The sequence below is a fragment of the Rhinatrema bivittatum genome, chromosome 5 (genome assembly GCF_901001135.1).
Source record: "Rhinatrema bivittatum chromosome 5, aRhiBiv1.1, whole genome shotgun sequence".
In the NCBI taxonomy this organism is placed as follows: domain Eukaryota; kingdom Metazoa; phylum Chordata; class Amphibia; order Gymnophiona; family Rhinatrematidae; genus Rhinatrema; species Rhinatrema bivittatum.
This window is the reverse complement of record NC_042619.1, coordinates 360,926,949-360,952,302: the sequence shown is the minus strand read 5'-3', so window position 1 is coordinate 360,952,302 and position 25,354 is coordinate 360,926,949. Positions and strand designations below refer to the sequence as shown.

Sequence of the window (25,354 nt, the reverse complement as noted above, 5' to 3'; positions counted from 1 at the left end):
TTCACTTAGAATACATATCCAGCGCAGCTCACTGCTTCAATGGCAGGGGAATGAAGAAAAGAGGATTTGTATTCAAACAACCAACAAGGACTGAGTTGCACATGCTGGGTAAACAAGCGTGGGAGTATCTTGCTATTATTGCAGTTACTACCCCAAACCAATTAGCTAGATACTTCACTTAGATGCAGCTCCAGCACTGCTATCTACGATGGTGGGGGTGGAAGGGAAATAGAACCAAAAAAGTTATTTAAAGGGACAAGAATAACAGAAAAGTATGAAAAAAAAATAAGTGTGAAAGCTTGCTGGGCAGACTGGATGGACTGTTTGGTCTTCTTCTGCAGTCATTTCTATGTTTCTATATGAAGCTATTTTTAAAAAATTGGTTTGAGTAGGACAAATGATTAAATATAAAGCTATGAAGGTTATTGTTATGGCCGCCGGCCGCGGCAAGCCGCGACAAGGATCAGCAACTCACCAGAGACTTCGGGGGAACCCGGAGGCTCCTGCAGGAGCAGGGAGCCTCCTCCGACAATCCTCTCGCGGCGTTGGCCGTGGTCCTGGCAAGCCGCGGAGCCCAGCGGGGCTGCGATGACTCCTCCCCTTCCTGCCTTCTTAGAGCCACGCACGCAGCTGAAGAATAGATTTAAAGGGGCAACGACAGGAAATGTCGTGGCTCCCTTCTGATGCTGCTTCCTCTTCCAGGGGTTTAAAGGCAAGGTCTGCCTCTCAGACCTTGCCTTGGTATTGAGGTTCCTGCCTGCGTGTGTTCCTGGCTCTTGGTTCTTCGTCCCACTCTTCTTCCCCTGCTCCGTGGATTGATTCTTGGCTTCTGACCTCTGGACTGGTGGACGTGTCTTCTCCTGGCTTGATCCTGGCACGGCGTTGGACCCTTCTCCTGGCTTGACGCCGGTACGGCTCTGGACCCTTCTTCTGCTTTGATCCTGGACTGGACTCGGATCCCGCTGGTATATTGATTCTCGGACCGGCTCTGGACTCTTCCTCGACTCCGTTCTCAGACTGCCGCAACCTACTGGAGGCGCCAGCCGTCTGGAACCCACGACCTGCAGGAGGCGCCTGCATCCAGACCTTCTACAGTATTCAGAGGAGTCGCCTAAGTCCCAGTGGCCGGACCCCTATGGGCTTCACCTGGGGGGGTCGCGTGCTTCCAGGGTGAAGTCTTCTAGCAAGCCTCTACAGTCCAAGAGGCCTCGCCCTTCGACAGTAGCCATCTACCTCGAAACAAGGGTCCACTAACATAACAGTTATACACCAGCAGAGCTTATTATGATGGTCCTTTAATTTATTTATTATTTATTTATTTTTAATTTTTATAGACCGAAGTTCTTGTAGGAACTACAAATCAATCCGGTTTACATACAACTTTTAAATGCCCAAAAAGAGTAGGGAGTCAATTAAAAAGAAGACTGGAGGAATGGTGCCATCTTCTAGAAGAGCCAGACAATGGATCACTATCTTTACTGATCACAAAAATCTAGAATACTTGCAACAGGCGTAGCATCTCAACTCATGGCATGCTAGATGGTCACTCTTTCGATTTTGAACTTAGCTATCGACCAGCAGCACAGAACCAATGAGCAGATGCTCTCACACTTCTTGCAGACGGAGGATATTACAGAACCTCTACGACACATTATAGATCCGGCGAGGTTCATCGCCACTGAAGCTGCACCAGTAATCCCCTGGAAAGATGTAGTACCCAAGCAACTTTATGAGAAGGTATTGAAATGGGCCCATGATTCACGTATGGCAGGACACACCACTGTTGCCCATACTTTAGAACTCCTTCTTTGCCACTATTGGTGACCCCAGGTGAAAACTGAAGTAAAATACTATGTGGAATCCTGTCCTGCCTGTGCTCAACACAAGAGTCTTCGTGCCTGACTTTGGGGGCTGGTACGGCCATTGCTAGCTCCCGGCCCCTGAGAAACCCTAGTCCCACTTGTCCACTGATTTTATCATGGACCTCCCTATCTCTAATGGTTACACCACAATATGGGTCATGGTTGATTGAGTCTCTAAGATGGCTCATTTCATGCCCCTTCTTGGTTTGCCTTCTGCTCCAGAATTGGCCTACCTCTTTGAACAGCATGTTTTTTGACTCCATGTGCTGCCCTATCACATCCTGTCTGATCACAGTGTCCAATTCACAGACCGGTATTGGAAAGGGCTATGTAGGAAATTTGGGATTGCCCTGGATCTCACTACAGCCTACCATCCACGAGGGAATTGGCAAACTGAAAGAATTAATCAAGTTCTCAAGAGTTTCCTGAGGATGTATGTCAATGACAGACAGGACAACTGGGCCATTCTTCTTCTCTGGGCAGAATTCTCACAAAATAACCACATAAGCAGTTCCACCAGGTCATCACCCTTTCAAATTGTCTATGGAAAGCATCACCAGGTTCCTCTTCCTCTCTCAGTGACTTGCCCGGCAGTCCAGACCCAGGAACTCAAAGATCTCTGGCAAAGGACCAACCAACTGCTCACTATGTCAGCAAGCCAATCCAAGAAGCAGGCAGATAAACAAAAGCTAGCCCCACATTTTGGCAGCATACCCAAAAGCCTCAAACATGCCATTATAAAACCTATCTTAAAGAAACCCTCCCTGGACCCATCTGATCTCACCACTTCCGCCCTATTTCAAACCTGCCACTTATAACAAAGATCCTAGAGAAAGCTATCAACAGACAACTTTCAGATTACATGGACGAACACAATATACTCACTTCTTCACAATACGGCTTTCGCAAACACCACAGCACTGAGACCTTGCTTTTATCTCTCTCCGACTGTATCCTTAAAAGCCTGGATAAAGGCCTCTCGCACATCCTAATTCTCCTTGATATATCCGCTGCGTTCGACACTGTCAACCATCACATACTCTTGCAGCGACTCACTGACATTGGCATCTCAGACTCTGCCTTTCAATGGTTCCAATCCTACCTCACTGACAGACAGTTTAGCATGCAAATTGGGAACGCCATCTCCAAACCCCTTGCCCTTGGACAAGGAGTACCCCAAGGCTCATCCCTATCGTCTATACTCTTTAATATTTACCTCCTCCCCCTCTGCTATCTACTATCCAAACTAGGCTTTCAGCACTTTATCTATGCTGATGATGTTCAGATACTGATACCTGTAACTGACACAATACACAAAGCCATGCAAACCTGGAATACGGCCCTCTCCTCCATCAGCACCTTGCTATCCAACAATTTTCTCGCTCTCAACACGGCTAAAACAGAACTCATCCTCCTCTCTCCCCCCAACATCCCATCCCCTACCAATGAACACCACTCCCCCCACCAATATCTCCTTCCCCCCTCACATCCGCAGCCTTGGCGTTACACTTGACAATCAGTTCAACTACAAAAAATTCATCAACACCACAATCAAAGGCTGCTATTTCAAATTACACACACTCAAAAAACTCAAACCCCTCTTACATCTCAACGACTTTCGCACTATACTCCAAGCCCTTATACTATCTAAAATTGATTACTGCAATTCCTTGCTACTGGGCCTACCTAAAAACACTTTGCAACCACTGCAACTCCTACAAAATGCTGCTGCCCGCATCCTCACCAACACACACAGAAATGACCATATAACTCCAGTACTCAAACATCTGCATTGGCAGCCCATGTCAGCTCGTATCACATACAAAACCCTCACCCTAATACACAAATCCCTTCACAATCAAAACATGCATTGGTTCAAAGAAGACTTCACCTTTCATAACAGCAACAGACCCACTAGAAAACAGTATCTTGCCACTCTTCACACCCTGTCTCCCAAACTTACTAAACTGTGCTCTACCAAGGAAAGAGCCTTCTCCCTTGCAGGTCCCTCCCTTTGGAACAAGCTACCCACCTCACTCCGCCAAGAAACCTGCCCCAAAATATTCAAACAGAACCTGAAGACCTGGCTCTTCACCCACTCCTACACCTAACCGCCTGCCTCCCCTCTCCTTCCCTCCTAGTTCAGCTTAATCCCAGGAACCTACAGCATTTCAATCTTGACTTACCCGTTATTTAACCTGTATATAACATGCTTTACTGCCTCCTTGTAACTTGGGGATGTAATCTCCCCTTCCTCCTTGTAAATATGTAATATTATCTATATTATTTTTTAGTTCACCTCTTCCCTACACCCCTACCCTCCCTAGTTCATTCGTCCACTGTCTCCCTTTTACCCTTGCATTCCTTGTTCTTATTGTTACTTGTTCCATGTAAAGCCTGTTGCTAGTTTTGTTCTTTGTAAACCGACGAGATGTTCCCAACGAACGTCGGTATAGAAATGCCACTAAATAAATAAAAAATAAACAATTTAAACTGGGGGACTTAGTGTGGGTAAACACAAAAACTTACACCTCAAAATGCCTTCCACAAGATATGCACCCAGATTAATTGGCCCATTCTCCATCCTGCAACAGGTGGAGTCCTTGACGTAACAAGTTAAGCTACTCGCCACACTATGGATATAATGTGTTTCATGTATCCTTGCTGAAACCACTAATCCTCTCCTGGCCATCACAACAACTACCTAAACCCACAAAGATAGCCTCTGAGTTGGACACCAATTATGAAGTACAGGGAATTTTGGATTCTTGGAGACAGTGAAACAAACTGGAGTACCTAATCTCCTGGAAAAGAATATGTACCAGAAGAAAACTCCTGGGAGCCAGCAGTCAATCTTCAGGTTCCCCTACTGGTGAAAAAATTCCATTTCTGCTTTTCCCAAAAGCCAATACCTAGAAGCCTGGGGAGGGGGCTTAAGGCGGGGGGTACTCTTAAGTTTGGCCGGTTGCCGGGCCGTTCTGCGATCGGCTGCAGTCACCTCATGCAGCCACCGATGCCGGCTGAAGTGACACCGCCATTATTCCCCAATGCTGGCACGGCTAGGATGTTGCCATGCTGCTTTTGCCTTGACTCCCTCCTAGCATGTGTGCGCCGCTAGACTCCTTTTATGGGCCTTGTGGTGGGAACATCCCTCCAGCATGCTCTGATGTCACCTGCCTAGGGGATTTAAGCAACAGCCTGGAAGTGGTTCATCACCTCAGCAACAGGTTTCCTGCTGTCCTAGCAATGCATGTTGCTAGCATTCCTGTTTCCTTGCCTTCTCCAATCTAGCTTGCTCTATCTCCTCATGTTCAGCCTGTTTTTTTCTGCCTGCACTGCCTTGATGTGTCTGGCCTGCCTTGCTTTCCCAGCCTGCTCTGCAGTATCACTCCAGTGCACCAAGTCTCATCCAGCCTCGTCTCATCAGGACATCTTTGCGTACGCTTGCTTTCCCTTGGACTATGTAGATTTTTTTTTTAATTTATCTCTTTATTAATTTTCAAAACCATTACAATCAAGAATTACTTGATATCAGAACACATATCAACACATGGCTCTCAGAAAGAAGAAAAATTAACAACAAACAACAAAACTGCACATGCTTGTCCAAAAATGAAAAAAAGAGAATATAAAAAAAAAAAATAGGAAACTCAGGAACATAAATATAAATGGACTTATCCTGAGGTGATAGGTGTTATGGTTTTCAGGTGTTTGGTGGATTCTTAGGTGCTGCAGTGATGGCCTCTCCCACGGGGAGGAGCCCCGCAGAGAACTGCAGTACTGGGCTAGACTCAGATGCACAAACACAGAGATAGTTTTTATTGTACAGCTTGTAGAGTTCACCAGAGGTGGCAGTAGTGAGTAGATTCCAACAGCAGCAGTCTTGGGTCCTCGGCTGAGGAGACCCATCCCACAATGGTGGTATAGGGAGCTCCGATGCAGATCTTCAATGAGGAGCTGCAGGTGAGACAGACTGGTAGATGTTAGATTACTCACACTCTTGTAGCTGTAATGGTGGAGTTCCCAGCAGGTAGAAGTATTGGTAACAGGCACCAAGGTAGACAACTCAGGCCCTCGAGGAGCGAGTACCTGGATACTGGATAGGCACCTGGAAAGAAGCATAGGGCCCCGAGGAGCGGGTACCCAAGTTAGTAGAACCCTGGAGGGTGGAGAGAGCTTCCAGCAGCAGCAAGAAGCGGCAGAGCAGCTTAGACCAGACGAATCCAGTCCTTGCTAACTCAAAGTCAGTCAGCAAATGGGCAGCCTAAATACCCGGATGTTGTGATGTCGCTCGAGGGGGATGCCCCCGAGGTTCGCGCAAATGTTGGAATATAGACGTGGGAAGCACGCGTGGGCGCACCGTAGGAGGCCCTCAGGTGAATCATGGTGGAATGCCTTGCCATAGCCGTTCCAGGGACACCGGGGAGTGCGGCAAGCAGACGCGGCGGTCGCCATTTTCCCGAGGCTGGTGGAGAAAGCGAATACTGAGGTGAGGCATGTGGGTTGAAGCCGTCTGAGACCAACGGACGCAACAATAGGAACAGGCACAGATCTGAATAACAAAAAATTCTCCAACTGAACAGGCTCAAAGAAAATAGACTTACACCTTGGAACTTAACATGCTATTTACAAGGACATTTTAATAGAAAACCAGCCTTTAGAGCTAACACTCAAGGCTTTAAAGCAAGAAAGTTCCTTTCGCTCCGAGTTTCTTTAGTAACATCAGGGAAGATAGCTAATTTCTTACCCATAAACATTGCTTCTCGTTTAGAGAAGAAAAGCACTAAGGTTATGAACTTATCTGCCTCTTGAAAGAAGGTAGCTACAATTGTAGCTGTCTCGACGGATTCAGTCTACGAATGTTCTAAAAAAAGCTGTTAAATCAAAATATCCAATAAATATTGGGATTTGCTTCTAATTCCCCCTCACTTGCAGCTACCTCGCCTCGATCAAGCAAGTAGTACAGCTTCTTGAGAAAGCTTTACAAATTATAAGACAAATGTTTTAAAAGTATTTCCACAGGAGGAATAAGGGGACATTTTGGAACATTTATAAAATGAAGATTCATCCTACAAGAATGATTTGACACATTTTCTACATTAGCATGTAATATTGAGTTATCCTTAATTAACAACATATATCATTTATCTTCTAAACCTTGAATTTTGACTCCCATTTCTTTAATTACTAAAGAGTGACTATTAACTAAAGATGATAAATAATCCCATTTGGTAAGCACAGAATCCATCCTGGTTGTAAGAGAAAGCTCCACCCTAGAGATGGCTGACCAGAGCACCTCAAGTGTAATTACTTCAGGCATTAGATGGGTGGTGAAGTCTCTCGCCTGAGGAGGTCCACAACTTGCAGCTCCAATAACTGGGATTATCCCACCTCCAGCAGACAAGAGCGTGGAAGATCCAATCCCCCTTTCTCTCTCATTCCCAGAACTGGGAGATGTAATAACCTGAGGTGGAATGAGACCTCCTGGACTTAGGGAGACTACTGACTCCTCATCAGCAGGGTTTAAAATCCCCTACTCAGTGCCAGGCAAAATCCTCTGGAAAGTAAAGGAGTCCATCGTTAGCTATGGCTATGAGGAAGGAATAAATGGCTCAGGTGGGGGAGCCTTGACTGAGGCCTTTCACTTCTTACCCATGCCAATTTGGACTTCTCAGGCAAAAAGATGGTCAGCGTTTCGGTTGCAAGGAGCACACCTCCCCCTTAGGCACATGGCTTTGGTGTGCTGGCGGTGGCGACCGCTTCCGAAGATGTTAAAAAGGAGTGCCCCTGAAATGATGTAAAGGATGCAGGGCTCCCAGAAGCACCGGCGCTGAAGCATCAAACGAGCAGGCCTCTCTCATCTTTCCTTGCCAGCTGGAACCAGGATGCTGAAGCTGACGGTATATTCCCTCCCGGAAATATACCGCCTCCAAAGATATTATAAAGGAGAACCCCAGAAATGACGCAAGGGTTGTGAGGATCCTTGAAACACCGGCACTGAAGTAGCGAGTGGGCAGGCCTTTCTTACCCCTCCTCTCAGGCTGGAACCAGGACGCTAAAGCTGACAATGTGACCTCTCTTCCCGATACCTAGATCTGATCTCTGCCTGGACATTGACTACGATTCACCTGCCTACCTCTGACCTTAGCCTGGACACTGACCATTCTTGCTTGTTGCCTGCCACTTACCATTGCCTGGACATTGACCACTCTCATCTGCTGCCTGCCCAGACCCAACCTGACTCCGGATTCTCCACCTCACCATACCTTGAGGGACTCTTGCTGGCCCCGGAACCCAAGGGCTCAACCTACAGGAAAAGGGGCTGGTATAGGTGTTCCCATCCAGTCCTGTCCCAGGGTTTATCTGCCCACTGCCAGTGTGGACCTAGGGGGCTCGCTCTCAAGATTGCGCCAACTACACCGCAGCACAGAGGTCCACCTCCTCCTCTTACAAATTCAAACATGAGACTTGCAGAAGGAAGATGCCAATCGTAGTGCTTGTAGCTGGGCTATCACACAAATTAATCAGAAAGACAGGTACCCTCCAAACTAAGATTAAAACATCATAGCATAAACATTATAGCATAAATCGTATGCATTAGGGAAACAATGTTTTGGAATCCTAATAAAAACCATATTCATGATTTACTGTCCTCACCAATTTTGTTTTACATTAACAATTTCTATTGATCAAACCATATCATGTGATATGTAGTAAGCCTATTTCATAAAGCAGATATGTTTATTAATGAAAAGGTTAATAAAAAAAAGGCAAGTAATAAATATATAATATATATATATATATGTATAAAAAAGTAGTTTTACTTCCCTGATTTTCTTCACCCCAAAAAAAACGCTCCCTTTCCTTAGAGGCTGAAAATTGTTGTGCTGTGTAGCACACACATTTTACCTTTGCCAGCAGTCTGCCACTTCAAGGTGTTTAGAGCAGGTCCTGGCTGCCTTGCTCTGGAAAACACAACACTTTATCTCCTTCCCCTTCAGAAGACAGGATCAACAAGAAATAATGACAAAGTTTTATCAAATTGCATGCTTCCCCTCAGTCTTGGGAGCTATTGATTGCATTCACGTGCCACTAAGGGCACCAGGAGGAGATGAGGCCACCTACCGCAACCACAAGGGATTCCACTCCCAAAACATGCAAGTGGTCTGCAACGCCAAGGGCATCGTCATGAATGTGGTGCCCCGCTTTCCAGGATCCACTCACGACGCCTACATTCTATCACAATCCAGAATTCATGACCACTTCCAGCAAGGCCACATCACTGGGGGATGACTTCTAGGTAGTAAGCTAACCAACACTTCTAACATACATAGTTCCCACCTATCTTTTTGTCAGCCTTATATTTATGGTGCCACAGCAGGGCTCCTGTTTACTTGGCCTGTGAGCTGTGCCACAATGAAACACAGAAGGAATATGTTACTCTGATTTTCTGTCTCTCTCTTTCTGGTTTCCAGAAGCTTAGGCTGCCCCAACCTAGAGCTCCTGCGCAGTGGACTCCTCACACTGCTCATGCTGCAATCAGAGGGCAGAGGAGGTTGGGGCAATTCCAGTTCATGGCTGCAGGAAGGTAGCCGGTGGCAGCAGCGGCTCTGGTGGTGGTGGGGGAAGCATGACAGGTAGTGCAGGCGGGGGTGGTGGTGCCATCCATGGATAGCCTGGTGCAGGCTGAGGCGCAGGTGGCTGTCCCACAGCGAGAATTTCAGCACGGGCAGGTGCCATCCATGGGAAGGGTGACCCATAAGGTGGAGGGTAATGCATCCAGGGCACCATGAAAGGCCATGGCGCCGCTGGTGGCTGCGGCTGCACAGGAGGCAACAACTGCAGCATCTCCCTCCACACCTCAGTTTGTTCGTCAGCTGCCCGGCAAAGGTCCCGGATTGCCTGCTGAATCTCCTGTCCTTCCTCCCTGATGGAATCACGGTGAAATGGTTTTGGTTATGAGCGAAAGGTTTGATATGGGATGGTAGTTGGAAAGGATTTCCGGATCTAGGATGTTCTTTTTAAGGAATGGTTTGATGACAGCAGATTTGAGGCATTTGGGGTAGTTGCCTTCGGTCAGTGATAAATTGACAATTTTGGTGATGGTTTTTGATATGGTAGGTTCAATTGATTTGAGGGTTGTTATTGGGATGTTGACTAATGGATGGCTGGCGGGGTTCATTTTATTTATTATAGATTGAATTTCAATGGTGGAGGCAGTGTCAAAGTTTGACTATGCTGAGGTTATTTGTTATTAAGTTTGGTGTTCTGGTTGTTGTTGGTTATGTTGGATTGGATTAGATGAGATATTTTGTAGTTGAAGAAATCAGCAAAGTCATCGCTTCCATGTTTGGTGCATGAAGACTCTTGGGTGGTGAGTATGGTGAGAGGTAATGAGACTATTTTGTGCTGGGCAATAATATGTACTAAGAAATCTCCTTGAGACGGGCAAGGAACATCAAAACATGACCACAGCAGTGTAGATTTTGGGCAGTATAACACATACTGATTAATGTTAAGGTATTTAGTTTTTTTCTATGAATAAGCTTAATTGAAAAGAATTTTTAAATACATGGGACATTTCTGGGGTTTATGATCATTCAAGTTATGGGTACAATACAATATAATAAATATACAAAGATAGCTAATAACACAAAGACCCTATGATACATATTGAAAGTATACATTTATAATATATATGGCAGCTGATTGGGTATCTAAGGATTTTTATTAGTAAATTTGGTGTGTCAGGATATGATTAAAACAAAGTACATTACTTATTTAATTTATTATTATATGCTTATAATGATAAACTCTGAAAAAAGTACACACCCCAAAAGGGAAACACAAAAATCAAAAGCATCAAATACAAATAAAACAGATCAAAATAAATACCAAAAATTGCAATCAATACAGAATAAAAAATAGAATTACAACATAGTGCACAGTTGCCTGTTTAGGAAAATTGTTCACAATCCAAAACTTTTAAGGGTGTTATGCACTTTAAAATCACCTGAAGTGAGCCAGCTTTATATGTGTTGTATCATGATGCCAACCGTATTTTGCAGGGTGGAGAAAAAGTTCCTTTGTACATACAGCTAAGTGTATCACAGACTCTTAAAAAAGGCGACACAGTGATGTAGGCAGACCACCACAGGATACTAGGGATTTTAAATCACTGAAGTCATAGAAGTGCCAAAGTACATTTTCTTAAATAACCCATGAAATGGAGGCATTTATGCACACCGTGGTGTAGCAGTTTACTATCTGCTTTTGCAGTATATTTCATAGATAAGATTACACATGACACAATACAGATTGCAATGTCAGATCAAGATGAGGAATACCACCACATGTAAATCATGCAAAGCAGTGAGATTTGCCCTTTCACAGGGCTACTAAAACATTAGAAGCTTTACCAATAAAACCAAAAGAAAACATTAAAGAGACAGACACGATTTGTGTGCTTGCAAAATGCTTGTAAATTGAATTGCAAAACCCTGGCAGCACATTATGGTCTGATCTGAGATAGCTGCACAATAGTTTAGCAAATGAGCTCTATGATAGGGCCAAAAATATTTACCTCTTAGAATCGATCTCCATGTTTTTAACAATGGCTTTAATCTTTTCTGCTGATGTAGTGAATGAAACCTGTTCCAACAAGTGAAAATCTTCCATGTGGAATTCATTTTCTTCAATAGGACCAAGGATCTTAAAGCATATAAACATATTGGTCAAATGAGCATTAGCTGTATATCCTAAAAGTCCATATGTTTACATAATATATATCCTTCTCATCCAAAATAAATTCCTTTTGCATTCACAAAGTAATTGTGCCTATTTCAACTTTCACTTTTTCTTTTCCTAAATATTTCTATTTGATAGAAATAAAATAGAAAATTATTCATCACAGAAGAATAAATTATTTCCATTTACATAAACTTACCTTGAGATTATATTATTGCAAAAGAATTATAATTATCTGAATTTACTAGTCATCAGGGCTGATCAAATACACAAAGTGCCCAAAATAATTAAATTACAAGTAAAATAATGAGAAATGCCTTTAAAAAGTATGTGTCAATGAGTACATGGCACAGAAAATGGGACTTCAAAAACTGATGAGAATTTTCTTACAAATTAATTAGGTTTCCTGTAGTTCCATAATAGCACATACATAAGAAGAATCTCCAAACCAGCAGGTGGAGAGACAAATCAAACAGAAGCATGACACATGATTCACTAGATCCTCTTTTTCTGTTTCTCAGTTGAACTATTTTTTTCCCAGATTAGATGCTCATTATCTGGTTAAGTACAATCAAGAACCATACAATACAACATAGATTTTCCCAGAACACAACAGGAACTTCCAAAACAGGAAGGCAAGTTAACTCTTTACTGAGAGCTTGTGGTTTACTTGCCATATAAGTTGCTCGTCCTGGCTGCGTTGGTACCGTGGCCGGGCCTGCTCACCTCGCGCTTCCTTTGACCAGCTCCGGGCACCCCTCCCTTGCTGCCGCAGCCAGTTCACGGCGTCCTCGGGATCTCCGCTCACCATCCTCCTCGCAGGCCTCACAGCGGAGCTCCCATTGGGGCGTGCGCGACCGACATGCAGCCCTTTAAAGGGCCCAGCACGGGAAAACCCGCGGGGGCGCCTCCCGATGACGTAACGAAGACTTACTATTTACGGCGAGGCCCTGTCCCCAGGACCTTGCCTTGGCAATCGGGTCGACACCGTTGGTGTGCTAGTTTGCCTTTGTGTTCCAAGTGTTCTCCTGTTCTAGTGTCTCCTGTTCCAGCGTTTCCGTGTTCCTGTGTCTTCCGTTACCAGTGGCTCCGTGTGTACCTGTCTCCTTCTCAGGTAGTATGTCTCTGGACTGACCTTTGGTATTGACCTCTGCCTGCCTGACCATTCTCTTGCCTGCCACCTGGAACCGACCACTGCCTGCCTGACCATTCTCTTGCCTGCCACCTGGAACTGACCACGGTCTGCCTGACCATTCTCTTGACTGCCGCCGGGAACTGACCACTGCTTGCCTGACCATTCTTCTGCCTGCCACCTGGAACTGACTACTGCCTGGAATGAACCCTCGCTTGCCTTGACTACACCCAGATTGATTCTGGTATTGACCCCTGCTTTGGCTGACCTCTCCTGGACTGATACTCTGGCTCTGACCCTTGCGCTTCACTCGGACACTCTCTTCTGGCCTACTGTGACCATTAGACTAACCTGCTTGGAAACCAACCGCGGCTTCCACTTGGCTAAGACCCACAGGTGCTGCCTATCTCACCCCGGAGAACCTTCCTGAACTGTTGCCTCCCTGAGGTTCCGGAGCTTCCAGTTCAGGTCTAGCCCATCTACTCTGCATCAGCCACGCATCCTTGCTCATGGTGGGCACAACCCTCCGCTACCTCTCCAGGAGACCACCAGAGGCTCACCTAAGTCCAGGCGGTCAGGGTACCCAAGGGCTCAACCTATGGAAACCCCGGACTGTTACTGGTGAAGCTTCAGTTAGCCTATGTCTTCTTGTGTGCTCCGCCTCCTGGTGGCAGGCGCTCTTTGGGTCAGACCAGAGGGCCATACCAATCCTGCACCAGGCCAAGGGTCCACCTCCAGCGCAACAACATAATCCATTTGTCTTCTGAATATTGCAACAACAGAGGCTGCCACATTCAGTCTGAAATATCTTCCCAAGAAGTAGATAGATCTTTGTGTGACTATGTTGCATAATTCAAGAAGCATGGCCACTGCTTATGCAGAATGTGCCCCAATCACTTGAGGTATCTCTATCCCTTTGCAAAAGTAAACCGCATTAACGCATTTGCCAACTCATTTATAATGACAGCATGAAAGCCAGTCTTCCCATTTTGTATTCTATATAAAACTCCACACCAAGGAACCTACACAGCTCATATTCAGTAGGCAGTTGAAAAGGTCACTTCTGATATTAACAGAAACATGCTGGCAGTTTGCCCATCTGTCCAATTTATCTAGCCCTTACAATTCCCATCATTCCCTCAGAGATCCTATGTATTTATCCCATGCTTTCTTGAAATCAGACACTTTTGCCTCCACCACCTCTAGTGGAGGCCATTCCATGCATCCAGTACCGTCTCTGTTAAAGAAATATTTCCTAAGATTATTCCAGAGTCTACTCCCCTTCACCCTTATCCCATGGCCCCTTGTGCTAGAGCCTCATTTCCGATAAAAGAGACTTGCCTCCTGTGCATAGAAACCTTTGAGATATTTAAAGGTCTCTATCATTTCTCCTCTATCTCGCCTTTCCACTAGGATATACATGTTTAGATCTTGAAGTCTATCCCCATATGCTTTACAACGAAGACAACTGATCATTTTAGTAGCCACCCTCTAGACTGACTCCAACCGGTTTATATTGTTTCGAAGGATATAAACTGGTTGGAGTCGGGCCAGAGAGTGACTATGTGGCATGCACCGTGCTGAGTCACACGTGTATCTCCTGGCTTCAGAGCACATAGGGGTTATATATTTCTAGCTGAGTTAAAAGTAACCAAAAAAAGCAGTGTTGTATTGCAGATTGTATATACAATTTCAGAGAAAAATTCAAAGAATGGTGCCATAAGGGCCTTAAGAACTGCATTTAGGCCCCCATGGAAGAATCACATTTTTCATCACAAGTTGTACATGGGATACTGCTCTTTGAAATCTGACAGCATACAGATGGCTAAGTCACTGAAAAACTGCCAGCCTCTTAAAGCTGACTGCTGTCGTCTTCATTCTTAGTGGTAAATTTTTGTTGTATTTTTGAAAAAACAATAAAAATTGTGTTAAAAAAAAAAAAAAAAAAAAGCTACGCGCGGGCGTCCATGTGCGTGCGCTACCCGGTGTGCGCACATGGATGCCCGATTTTATAACATGCACACGCAGGAGCGCACATGTTATATAATAGGGGGTCAGTGTGCGCAAGGAGGTGCACAATTGTGCACCCTGCGTGCGCCGACGCCTGAAGCCTTCACCTGTTTTCTCCCAGGCCGCTCCAATTTTGGAGCGGCCTGGGAGGGAACTTCCCAACCCTCTAACCTAACCTCATAAGAACATAAGAACATAAGAAATTACCATGATGGGTCAGACTAAGGGTCCATCAAGCCCAGAATCCTGTTTCCAACAGAGGCCAAACCCAGGCAACAAGAACCTGGCAAGTACCCAAACACTAAGAAGAACATAAGAAATTACCATGCTGGGTCAGACCAAGGGTCCATCAAGCCCAGCATCCTGTTTCCAACAGAGGCCAAAACCAGGCCACAAGAACCTGGAAATTACCCAAACACTAAGAAGATCCCATGCTACTGATGCAATTAATAGCAGTGGCTATTCCCTAAGTAAAATTGATTAATAGCCATTAATGGACTTCTCCTCCAAGAACTTATCCAAACCTTTTTTGAACCCAGCTACACTAACTGCACTAACCACATCCTCTGGCAACAAATTCCAGAGCTTTATTGTGCGTTGAGTGAAAAAGAATTTTCTCCGATTAGTCTTAAATGTGCTACTTGCTAACTTCATGGAATGCCCCCTAATCCTTCTATTATTCGAAAGTGAAAATATCCGAGTCACATCTACTCGTTCAAGACCTCTCATGATCTTAAAGACCTCTATCATATCCCCCCCTCAGCCGTCTCTTCTCCAAGCTGAACAGCCCTAACCTCTTCAGCCTTTCCTCATAGGGAAGCTGTTCCATCCCCTTTATCATTTTGGTTGCCCTTCTCTGTACCTTCTCCATCGCAACTATATCTTTTTTGAGATGCGGCGACCAGAATTGTACACAGTATTCAAGGTGTGGTCTCACCATGGAGCGATATAGAGGCATTATGACATTTTCCGTTCTATTAACCATTTCCTTCCTAATAATTCCTAACATTCTATTTGCTTTTTTGACTGCTGCAGCACACTGAACTGACGATTTTAAAGTATTATCCACTATGATGCCTAGATCTTTTTCCTGAGTGGTAGCTCCTAATATGGAACCTAATATCGTGTAACTACAGCAACGGTTATTTTTCCCTATATGCAACACCTTGCACTTGTCCACATTAAATTTCATCTGCCATTTGGATGCCCAATCTTCAAGTCTTGCAAGGTCCTCCTGCAATGTATCACAGTCCGCTTGTGATTTAACTACTCTGAATAATTTTGTATCATCTGCAAATTTCATAACCTCACTCGTCATATTCCTTTCCAGATCATTTATATATATATATATATATATATATATATATATATATATTGAAAAGCACAGGTCCAAGTACAGATCCCTGAGGCTCTCCACTGTTTACCCTTTTCCACTGACCCTAACCAACTTTTCCCCTACTACTCTGAATAATTTTGTATCATCTGCTAATTTGATAACCTCACTCGTAATATTCCTTTCCAGATCATTTATATATATATTGAAAAGCACAGGTCCAAGTACAGATCCCTGAGGCACTCCACTGTTTAACCTTTTCCCCTTCCCCTAACCAACCCACCCCGCCATCCCTATTTTAGGCCCCCCCAAAAAATTATTTTACCTGCTGTGCCTGCTTGGGGCAGGCACAGGTTGCGCTCGCCGGCACCCGGCCAGCACGCGATCCTCCAACACAGCGGCAAATGGCCGCTGTGCCGGAGGCCTCTGACCCTGCCCCACCCCTCCCCACCCCTTTCCCAAAGTCCCGGGACTTAGACTCGTCTCGGGGCTTTACACGCGTCGCCGGGCCTTTCTAAAATAGGCCTAGTGCGCGTAACCCGATCTATGCACTTAGGCTTTTGAAAATCTGTCCCTTAGTGAACAAGTCCCCTACCAGACCTCTCTTGACAAAATTCAAGATGATTGGAATAGAGACTTTAGGGAAAAATAAAGAATCTTTTTTTTGACGCACAGCCAGAAAGAAATTCTCTCCAAACTGTGAAAATGCTTAGGAACTTTGCTTCAATGTTGAGATTACTTACCTGATAATCTCCTTTTCCTTAGTGTAGACAGATGGACTCAGAACAAATGGGTATAGTATGCTCGTGCTAGCAGTTGGAGACGGATCTGACGTCAGCACGGGTATATATACCCCCACAGGAAGCGTAGCAACTTAGTAATCTTCCTTGCAAAAGCTGTTATGGATGTGTGTACTGACGCTCAGTGAAATAGTGAAACAGGATTCCCCTGACCGATAGATAGTAGCTGGAGACCGCCAGCATTCCCAACCGGAAGGCGTTGACACTTGGTAGAGTGTACGCTCTTATGGAAACAGATGACATGGCTTACCTTGAATCGGTGAAACACATGTACACAGGCAGCTGGGCGGGATGCTGAGTCCATCTGTCTACACTAAGGAAAAGGAGATTATCAGGTAAGTAATCTCAACATTTCCTGTCAGATGGACTCAGAACAAATGGGATGTACAAAAGCTTTACTCCCAGCCTGGGCAGGAGGCTGCCTGAGGACCATGTAGGACCGCCCTCGCAAATGCTGTGTCCTCCCTGGCCTGGACATCCAGACAGTAGAACCTGGAAAAGGTATGGAGGGAGGACCATGTCGCCGCTTTACAGATTTCTGCAGGTGACAGCATCCTGGATTCTGCCCAAGATGCCGCTTGTGCTCTGGTAGAATGAGCCTTGACCTGTAGAGGCGGAGACGTCCCGGCCTCCACGTAAGCTGCTCTGATAACTTCTTTAATCCAGCGGGCGATGGTGGGCCGAGAGGCTGCTTCCCCTTGTCTTTTCCCGCTGTGCAGGACGAACAGATGGTCTGTCTTTCGTACTTCTTGTGTCATTTCCAGATATCTGGGCAGCATTCTGCCTATGTCGAGATGGCGTAGCAAACGCCCTTCTTCAGATTTCTTCAAACCCGCCATGGTAGGCAAGGATATAGTTTGGTTAAGGTGAAATCGTGAGACCACTTTAGGTAAAAAGGAGGGAACCGTGCTAAGATGGATAGCCTCTGGAGTGATTCTCAGAAAGGGATCACGGCAGGACAGTGCTTGTAGCTCTGAGATGCGGCGTGCTGAACACACCGCCAATAAGAACACCATCTTCAAGGTTAGAGAACAGAGAGACAGGCCCCAAAGGGGTCTGAAGGTGGATCCTGTGAGGAAATCCAAAACAAGATTGAGGTTCCACAAAGGCACTGGCCACTTCAGTGGCGGACGAATGTGCTTAATTCCTTTCAGGAAGCGAGACACATCTGGATGCGTGGCAATGGTCTTGCCATCCCTCCTGGGACCATAGCAAGACAGTGCAGCCACCTGAACTTTGATGGAGCTGAGGGAGAGACCCTTCTGAAGCCCATCTTGCAGGAAATCCAGAACAATAGGGATTGTGGTCGCATGTGGATTGGTGCCATGAGGGTCGCACCATGCTTCAAATATTCTCCAGATCCTTACGTAGGTGAGGGAAGTGGAAAACTTGCGGGCTCGGAGGAGTGTATCTATCACGGGCTCCGAGTAACCTCTTTGCTTCAGTCTAGCCCTCTCAGTGGCCAGACCGTAAGAGAGAATTGAGCTGGATCCTCGTGGAGGATGGGACCTTGACGTAGAAGGTCCCGGCGAGGAGGCAGGGGAAGGGGCTCCCCTGCCAGTAGTCTTCTCATGTTCGCGTACCAGGGTCTTCTTGGCCAGTCTGGTGCCACCAGAAGAACTAGGCCCCGGTGTCTCTGAATCTTGTGGATGATGGCGCCAAGCAGAGGCCACGGAGGAAATGCATATAGCAGAGTCCCTGGAGGCCATGGCTGAACCAGGGCATCGATTCCATGTGAGAACGGGTCGCGTTTGCGGCTGAAGCATCTGGGTACTTGAGCATTGGACTTGTCCGCTAGTAAGTCCATGTCTGGAATCCCCCAGTGATCCACAATTATCTGGAAGGCTGTTGGTGACAGCTGCCACTCTCCCGGATCTAGGCTTTCTCTGCTGAGGAAGTCTGCCGCGGTGTTGTCCTTCCCGGCAATGTGGACGGCTGAGATGTCCTGAAGATTCGCCTCTGCCCAAGCCATCAGCGGCGCTATCTCCAGAGATACCTGTTGGCTTCTGGTTCCACCCTGATGGTTGACGTATGCCACCTTGGTGGCGTTGTCGGACATCACTCTGACTGCTCTGTTCTTCAGTCTGTGAGCAAATCGTAGGCATGCCAATTGGACTGCCCGGGCCTCTAGACGGTTGATGTTCCACGCTGACTCTTCTCTGTTCCACCGCCCTTGTGCGGTGAGTTCTTCACAGTGTGCTCCCCAGCCGCTCAGGCTGGCATCTGTGGTGAGCAGAGTCCACGTGGGTGAGGACATCTTCGACCTCTGCTCATGTGGCTGGACTGCAGCCACCACCGTAACTGGGTCCGTACTCTGGCTGGCAGAGGAAGGTGCGTGGAATAGTTCCGAAAGCGGGGGCTCCAGCGAGAGAGCAGGGAGTGTTGTAACGGTCTCATATGGGCCCTTGCCCAAGGTACCACTTCCAGGGTGGATGCCATGAGGCCGAGAACCTGCAGATAATCCCAAGCTTTGGACCGACTGGCTCCCATCAAGTACCGGATATGCGTCTGAAGTTTTAACCTTCTCTTGGTAGTGAGACTGACTGTGTCTGCCTGGGTGTCGAACTGTACTCCCAGGTATTCCAGCGACTGGGAAGGCTGTAGGCAACTCTTGCTGAGGTTGATTACCCAGCCCAAGCTTTCCAGAAGGGTGATCACTCTGTCGGTTGTCCGATGGCTCTCCTCTCGTGACTTCACCCTGATCAGCCAGTTGTCTAGGTAGGGATGGACCAGGATTCCTTCCCGTCTGAGTGCCGCTGCTCCCACTACGACCACCTTGGTGAAGGCCCGCGGTGACGTGGCCAACCCGAAGGGCAGAGCCCGGAATTGGAAGTGGCGTCCTAGAACCTTGAAGCGTAGGTAGCGCTGATGATCCGGATGGATCGGGATATGCAGGTAGGCTTCCGACAAGTCTAAGGCCATGAGGAATTCTCCTGGCTGTACTGCGGTCTTGACGGAGCGCAGAGTTTCCATGCGAAACCTCGGGACCTTTAAGTATTGATTGACTGACTTGAGGTCCAGTACGGGCCGAAAGGTGCCCCCTTTCTTGGGTACCATGAAATAAATGGAATAGTGTCCAGAATTCACTTCCCATGCAGGTACTGGGATGATGGCTTTCAAGGACAGGAGCCTCGCCAGGGTAGCCCCTCTCAGATGATGGCGAGGACCCACTGGTCCGACGTAATCTCGACCCATCTGGGGTAGAAGAGGGTTAACCTGCCCCCTATGGCTCCGTCCCCCAGATGAATCGGCGGATTCTCATTGTGAGGCGCGGCCGGGACCTGAGCACGGGCCTGCTCCCCTCTTGCGCTGCTTGGTCCGAAAGGACTGATTCCGGGCCTGAGGACGAGGCGCCTGGTAGCGACTCCTGTAGGGAGTGAAGAGCTGGGAGCTTCTACCCCTGGGGGGCCTTGGAAAGGCACGCTGGTTCCTTCTGAACCAATCTTCCGGCAGTCGAGGTACTGGAGAGGTGCCCCATGTGCTGGCCAGTCTATCAAGGTCGCTACCAAACAGGAAAGAGCCCTTAAGGGCAATCTGGTGAGGCGTGTCTTCGAAGGCGCATCAGCTGACCATTTCCGGATCCAGAGCTGCCTCCTGGCAGCTACGGAGGATGAGATCCCCTTGGCTGTTGTCCGGACTAGGTCTGATGCGGCATCCGTAAGGAACGAGAGAGCTGACTCCATGTCTGCTGCTGGAGCGTTGTTCCTGACCTGTGACAAACAGGAATGCGTCACCACTGTGCAGCAGGTTGCGATCCGCAAAGATAGAGCTGCCACCTCAAAAGTCTGTTTCAGAATGGCGTCCAGTCGCAGGTCATGAGGCTCCTTGAGGGCCGCCCCCCCCTCAACTGGAATGGTAGTGCGCTTGACTACAGCGCTAATCAAGGCGTCCACCTGAGGGCACGCCAGCAGCTCCTGGATAGCCGGTGCCAGGGGGTACCTGCTTGTCAGGGCCCGACCCCCTTTGAATGAGGCCGCTGGTGCAGCCCATTCTAAATCTATTAGTTGTTGTGCCGCTTGCAAGAATGGAAAATGGCGGGCTGTAGGACGAAGACCTTCCAGCAGGGGGTTCTGCGCAGAGGGTACCGAAGTGCTGGGACCTGTAATATCCAACTCCGCCAGGCACTGAGACACCAGGTCGGAGAGATCCTCTTTAGGGAAGAACCGCTTCATGGTTCTATATGGCTCAATCCCTGAGGGAAGTTCCCCCTCGTCCGGGAGTTTGGACTCGTCCGGTGAAACATCCGGGTCCGACTGATCCGGACTGTCTGGAGGCGGAAGGTCCGGCACACGATAATGGCGTGAGGGTCCCGGAACAGGATCCGCTGGAGCCGCAACCACAGCAGCCGCCGCCGGAACAGCAGGAACAGCAGGGCCTGGACGGGAAGCTGTTTGCATCTGTACAAAGGCATGAATCCCCTTAAAGAGATCCACCCAGGAAATGGAGGCGGTCTCTAATCGCCGGGGTACGAGATCCCCCGGGATTCCAGGTTGGTCGAAACTGCCTGCTAAGTCCGGGGTAGCCCCTGGAGAACTGTCAGCGAATCGTGGCTGAGACTGGTCCTGGCCCGAGGGTCCCCCGGCCTCCTCACATTGGGCACATAGGGATTCTGGCTCTTCACTGTGCATGGCTCTAAGCTGGCATGCAGAGCAGAGGCCGAGGGCTTTAATGCCGGAGGCAGGAGGTGCCCCTGCTGAAGACGCTGAGGCGTTCTGTTCCATTGAAAAATATGCGCTTAATGAAAAGCGGCAGCAATATACACTTAATATAACAGGCGCTTAATAATAATAATATGCGGCAGCAATATATGCTTAATCTAACAGGCGTTCAATACAACAGGCGCTCAATAATATGCGGCAGCTATATATGCTTAATACAACGGGTGCTCAACAATATGCGGCAGCAATATACGCTTAACAGAACAGGCGCTCAACAATATGCGGCAGCAATATACGCTTAATACAAAGGCGCTCAATAATATGCGTCAGCAATATACGCCCAATGATATCCAATATGCTCTCAGCAATAGGCGGCTAGCAATATACACTCAATGATATGCAACATGCTCTCAGCAATATGCAGCTAGCAATATACGCTCAATGATATGCAATATGCTCTCAGCAATATTTAGCTTAGTCATAGTCCTGCGCCTATCATGGGCGCTCAATACCTGAGTAAGGCCAACAAAATGGCACCCTTCCACGGCGTGCCACCTACGGGCCACGCCGCCGATCCTCGTTCCTCGGAGACCAAAGAGTAAGAGATGTATGCCTTACCTGATCCTCGGCGCTTCCCGGCTGCAACCCGGGCGGTCTCCGGCTGCGGGGGTAGAGGGCAAGTACCTTCACCGCCGCACTTTGAGGAAATGCACCCGCTGCCTCGTCCATGCCGGGACCGAGGCGCCTCGTTCGCCTCGCCCGGGGGCTACGTCCCTGCCGCGATTCGGCCACTGGACCGAGGCCTTAGACCTCCGGGGGATCACGGAAATCACCCCGGGAAACTCAACTGGGGGAGGGACCTTAGGGTATCACCGCAGGAGTGCGGGCCTCGATGGTGCTGTAGAAGTTTAGTAAAAAGAAAGTAGAAAGTAGAAAGTAGATTTGGAAACACGCTCAGCGAGCGTGCAGGCTCTCCAAACTGCTTTGGAGACGGAAATTACTAAGTTGCTACACTTCCTGTGGGGGTATATATACCCGTGCTGACGTCAGATCCGTCTCCAACTGCTAGCACGAGCATACTATACCCATTTGTTCTGAGTCCATCTGGCTACACGACAGGAAAAAGTATTTTCATCTTAGCATTAGCCTTTCAGAAATCGCGTTGATAGACGGATGCTGAGCAGCATGGTGAAATATGGGATCTTGGGACACAGGCTGCTTTTAATTGGGAGATGAAACAACAAAAATCCTTTTACGTGTTGACAACCGAGGTGCACTATACTCTTCTTTATTAGGTGACATTTATATTATCATGACTATTGATTCTTATCTTTTTGAAAACTTTTAGGATCTTTGGAATCAAAGGATATCAGCAAATGTTGCTTACCTGATGTAACAGGTGTTCTCACAGGACAGCAGGATGTTAGTCCTCACAAATGGGTGACATCGAGGATGGAGCCCACCACGGAAAACTTCTGTCAAAGTTTAAACAGAACTTTGACTGGCCCCTACTGGGCATGCCCAGCAAGGCACTGACCCTGCAGCCAGCAGGGGTCTCCCTTCAGTCTGATTTTCAAGCTACAGGCAGTGCCTAGAAAGTAAAAATAAAACGAACCCAACACCGCGGGGAGGCGGGCGGGTTTCGTGAGGACTAACATCCTGCTGTCCTGTGAGAACACCTGTTACATCAGGTAAGCAACATTTGCTTTCTCACAGGACAAGCAGGATGGTTGTCCTCACAAATGGGTGAGTACCGAGCTGAGGATGTCCCGACTTGCACCAAATGTACCCAACGGTGTGCAGCAGGCACAACAACTGAGGAGAAATTTGGGAAAGGGCATCCGCACCCTACCGGGTAGGTGGAAGGGTGTTGGTACATCAGGTTGGAAAAAGGTTACGCAAGACAGATTGGCCGAAGATGGAGTCCTGTCTTCCAGCTTTGTCCAAACAATAGTGGGCTGCAAAGGTATGGAGGGAACTCCAGGTTGCAGCCTTGCAGATGTCAGGAAGCGGCACCGATCGAAGGTGTGCTACTGAAGTCGCCATGGCCCTCACAGAGTGTGCTTTAACACGGTCTTGAAAAGGAATGCCAGCTTGCTCATAGCAAAAAGAAATGCAGTCCGCCAACCAGGAAGAAAGAGCCTGCTTACCCACAGGTTGTCCTAACTTGTTAGGATGGAAAGAGACGAATAATTGAGTGCTCTTCCTGTGAGAAACTGTACGGTCTAGGTAAAAAGCTAGAGCCCGTTTACAGTCTAGGGTATGCAGGGTCTGCTCTCCAGAGTTGGAGTGGGGCCTGGGAAAAAAGATAGGTAGTACGATAGATTGATTGATATGAAACTCCGAAACTACCTTAGGTAAAAATTTAGGGTGAGTGCGGAGTACCGCCCGGTCCTGCAGGAGCTTAGTGTAAGGCGGATAGGTAACTAGGGCCTGTAACTCACTAACCCTGCGAGCTGAAGTAATAGCCAAAAGGAATAACACTTTCCAAGTGAGATATTTAAAGTCACAGGAGTGCAGAGGTTCGAAAGGAGGTTTCATAAGACGACCAAGAACCAGGTTAAGGTCCCAGGATGGGGCCGGAGGACGCAAGGGCGGCTTTAGATGGAGTAAGCCCTTAAGAAAGCGTGTTACTAGGGGTTGTACTGAAATAGGATTACCCCCAATACCCTTATGGAAGGCGGCTACCGCACTGACATGCATTCTGATAGAAGAGGTTTTAAGACCTGATTCAGAGAGATGCCATAAATAGTCCAAGAATTTGGAGATTGGACAGGAAAGGGGATCAAGGGACTGAGAAGTGCACCATGATGTGTACCTTTTCCATTTGTATGAGTAAGACTTTCTTGTAGAAGGCTTTCGTGAAGCTATCAGGACCCGAGAAACGGAATCTGAAAGGTTAAATGGTTGAAGGACTAACCTTTCAACATCCATGCCGTCAGGGACAAGGCTTGGAGGTTGGGATGGAGGAGGCATCCGTCGTTTTGAGTGAGCAGATGCGGGTCTTTTCCCAGAGGAATATGCCTGCGGATGGAGAGATCCTGGAGTATTGGAAACCATACTTGGCGTGGCCAGTAAGGTGCTATCAGGATCATGGTTCCTCCGTCCTGGCGTAGCTTCACGAGAGTCTTTGACACAAGAGGGAGTGGAGGGAATGCATAGAGCAGACCGGTTGTCCACTTGAGGGAGAATGCATCTCTCGGCCGAGAGTGCTGGCTCCGAATGAGAGAGCAGTAATCGTCCACTTTGTGGTTCTGAGGGGACGCAAAGAGGTCTATGCGGGGAGAACCCCACTTGTGAAACAGAGAGGTCGCTACCAGAGGATCGAGTGACCACTCGTGTGGTTGGAAGACACGGCTCAGCTGGTCTGCCAATACATTGTCTACTCCCGGCAGGTAAGTGGCCCTGAGGTACATGGAGTGGGAGAGGGCTTCCGCCCAGATCTGCGCAGCTTCCTGACACAGAAGGAAGGAGCCTGTGCCTCCCTGCTTGTTTATGTACCACATGGCCACTTGGTTGTCCGTCTGGATTAAGATTATCTGATGAAATAGATGATCTTTGAAAGTTCGGAGCGCATAGCGGATTGCTCGAAGTTCCAGGAAATTGATCTGGTGTTCGGCTTCCTCTTTGGACCATAACCCTTGGGTTTGAAAGTCGTCCACATGGGCTCCCCAACCGATGTGAGAAGCGTCGGTGGTTAGGATTACTTGCGGATCCGGTGGAAGAAAAGGTAAGCCCTGAAGGAGGTTGACCTGAGTCGTCCACCAGGTTAAGGATAGGCGCAGCGCTTGTGTGACTGCGACTATGGAGGA

The 25,354-nt window shown here is 47.6% G+C and overlaps 1 protein-coding gene across 3 annotated transcripts in view; it reads right to left on the bottom strand.

Annotated features, from left to right (window-relative positions):
• UGGT2 (UDP-glucose glycoprotein glucosyltransferase 2) overlaps positions 1 to 25,354 on the bottom strand; it is a 1,031,439-nt gene that overhangs the window by 341,563 nt on the left and 664,522 nt on the right. For all 3 annotated transcript variants that reach the window (XM_029604715.1, XM_029604718.1, XM_029604716.1), the window contains exon 23: positions 11,446 to 11,573. In XM_029604715.1, coding sequence (XP_029460575.1) covers positions 11,446 to 11,573 — 128 coding nt within the window. The remainder of the gene's footprint in view (positions 1 to 11,445; positions 11,574 to 25,354) is intronic.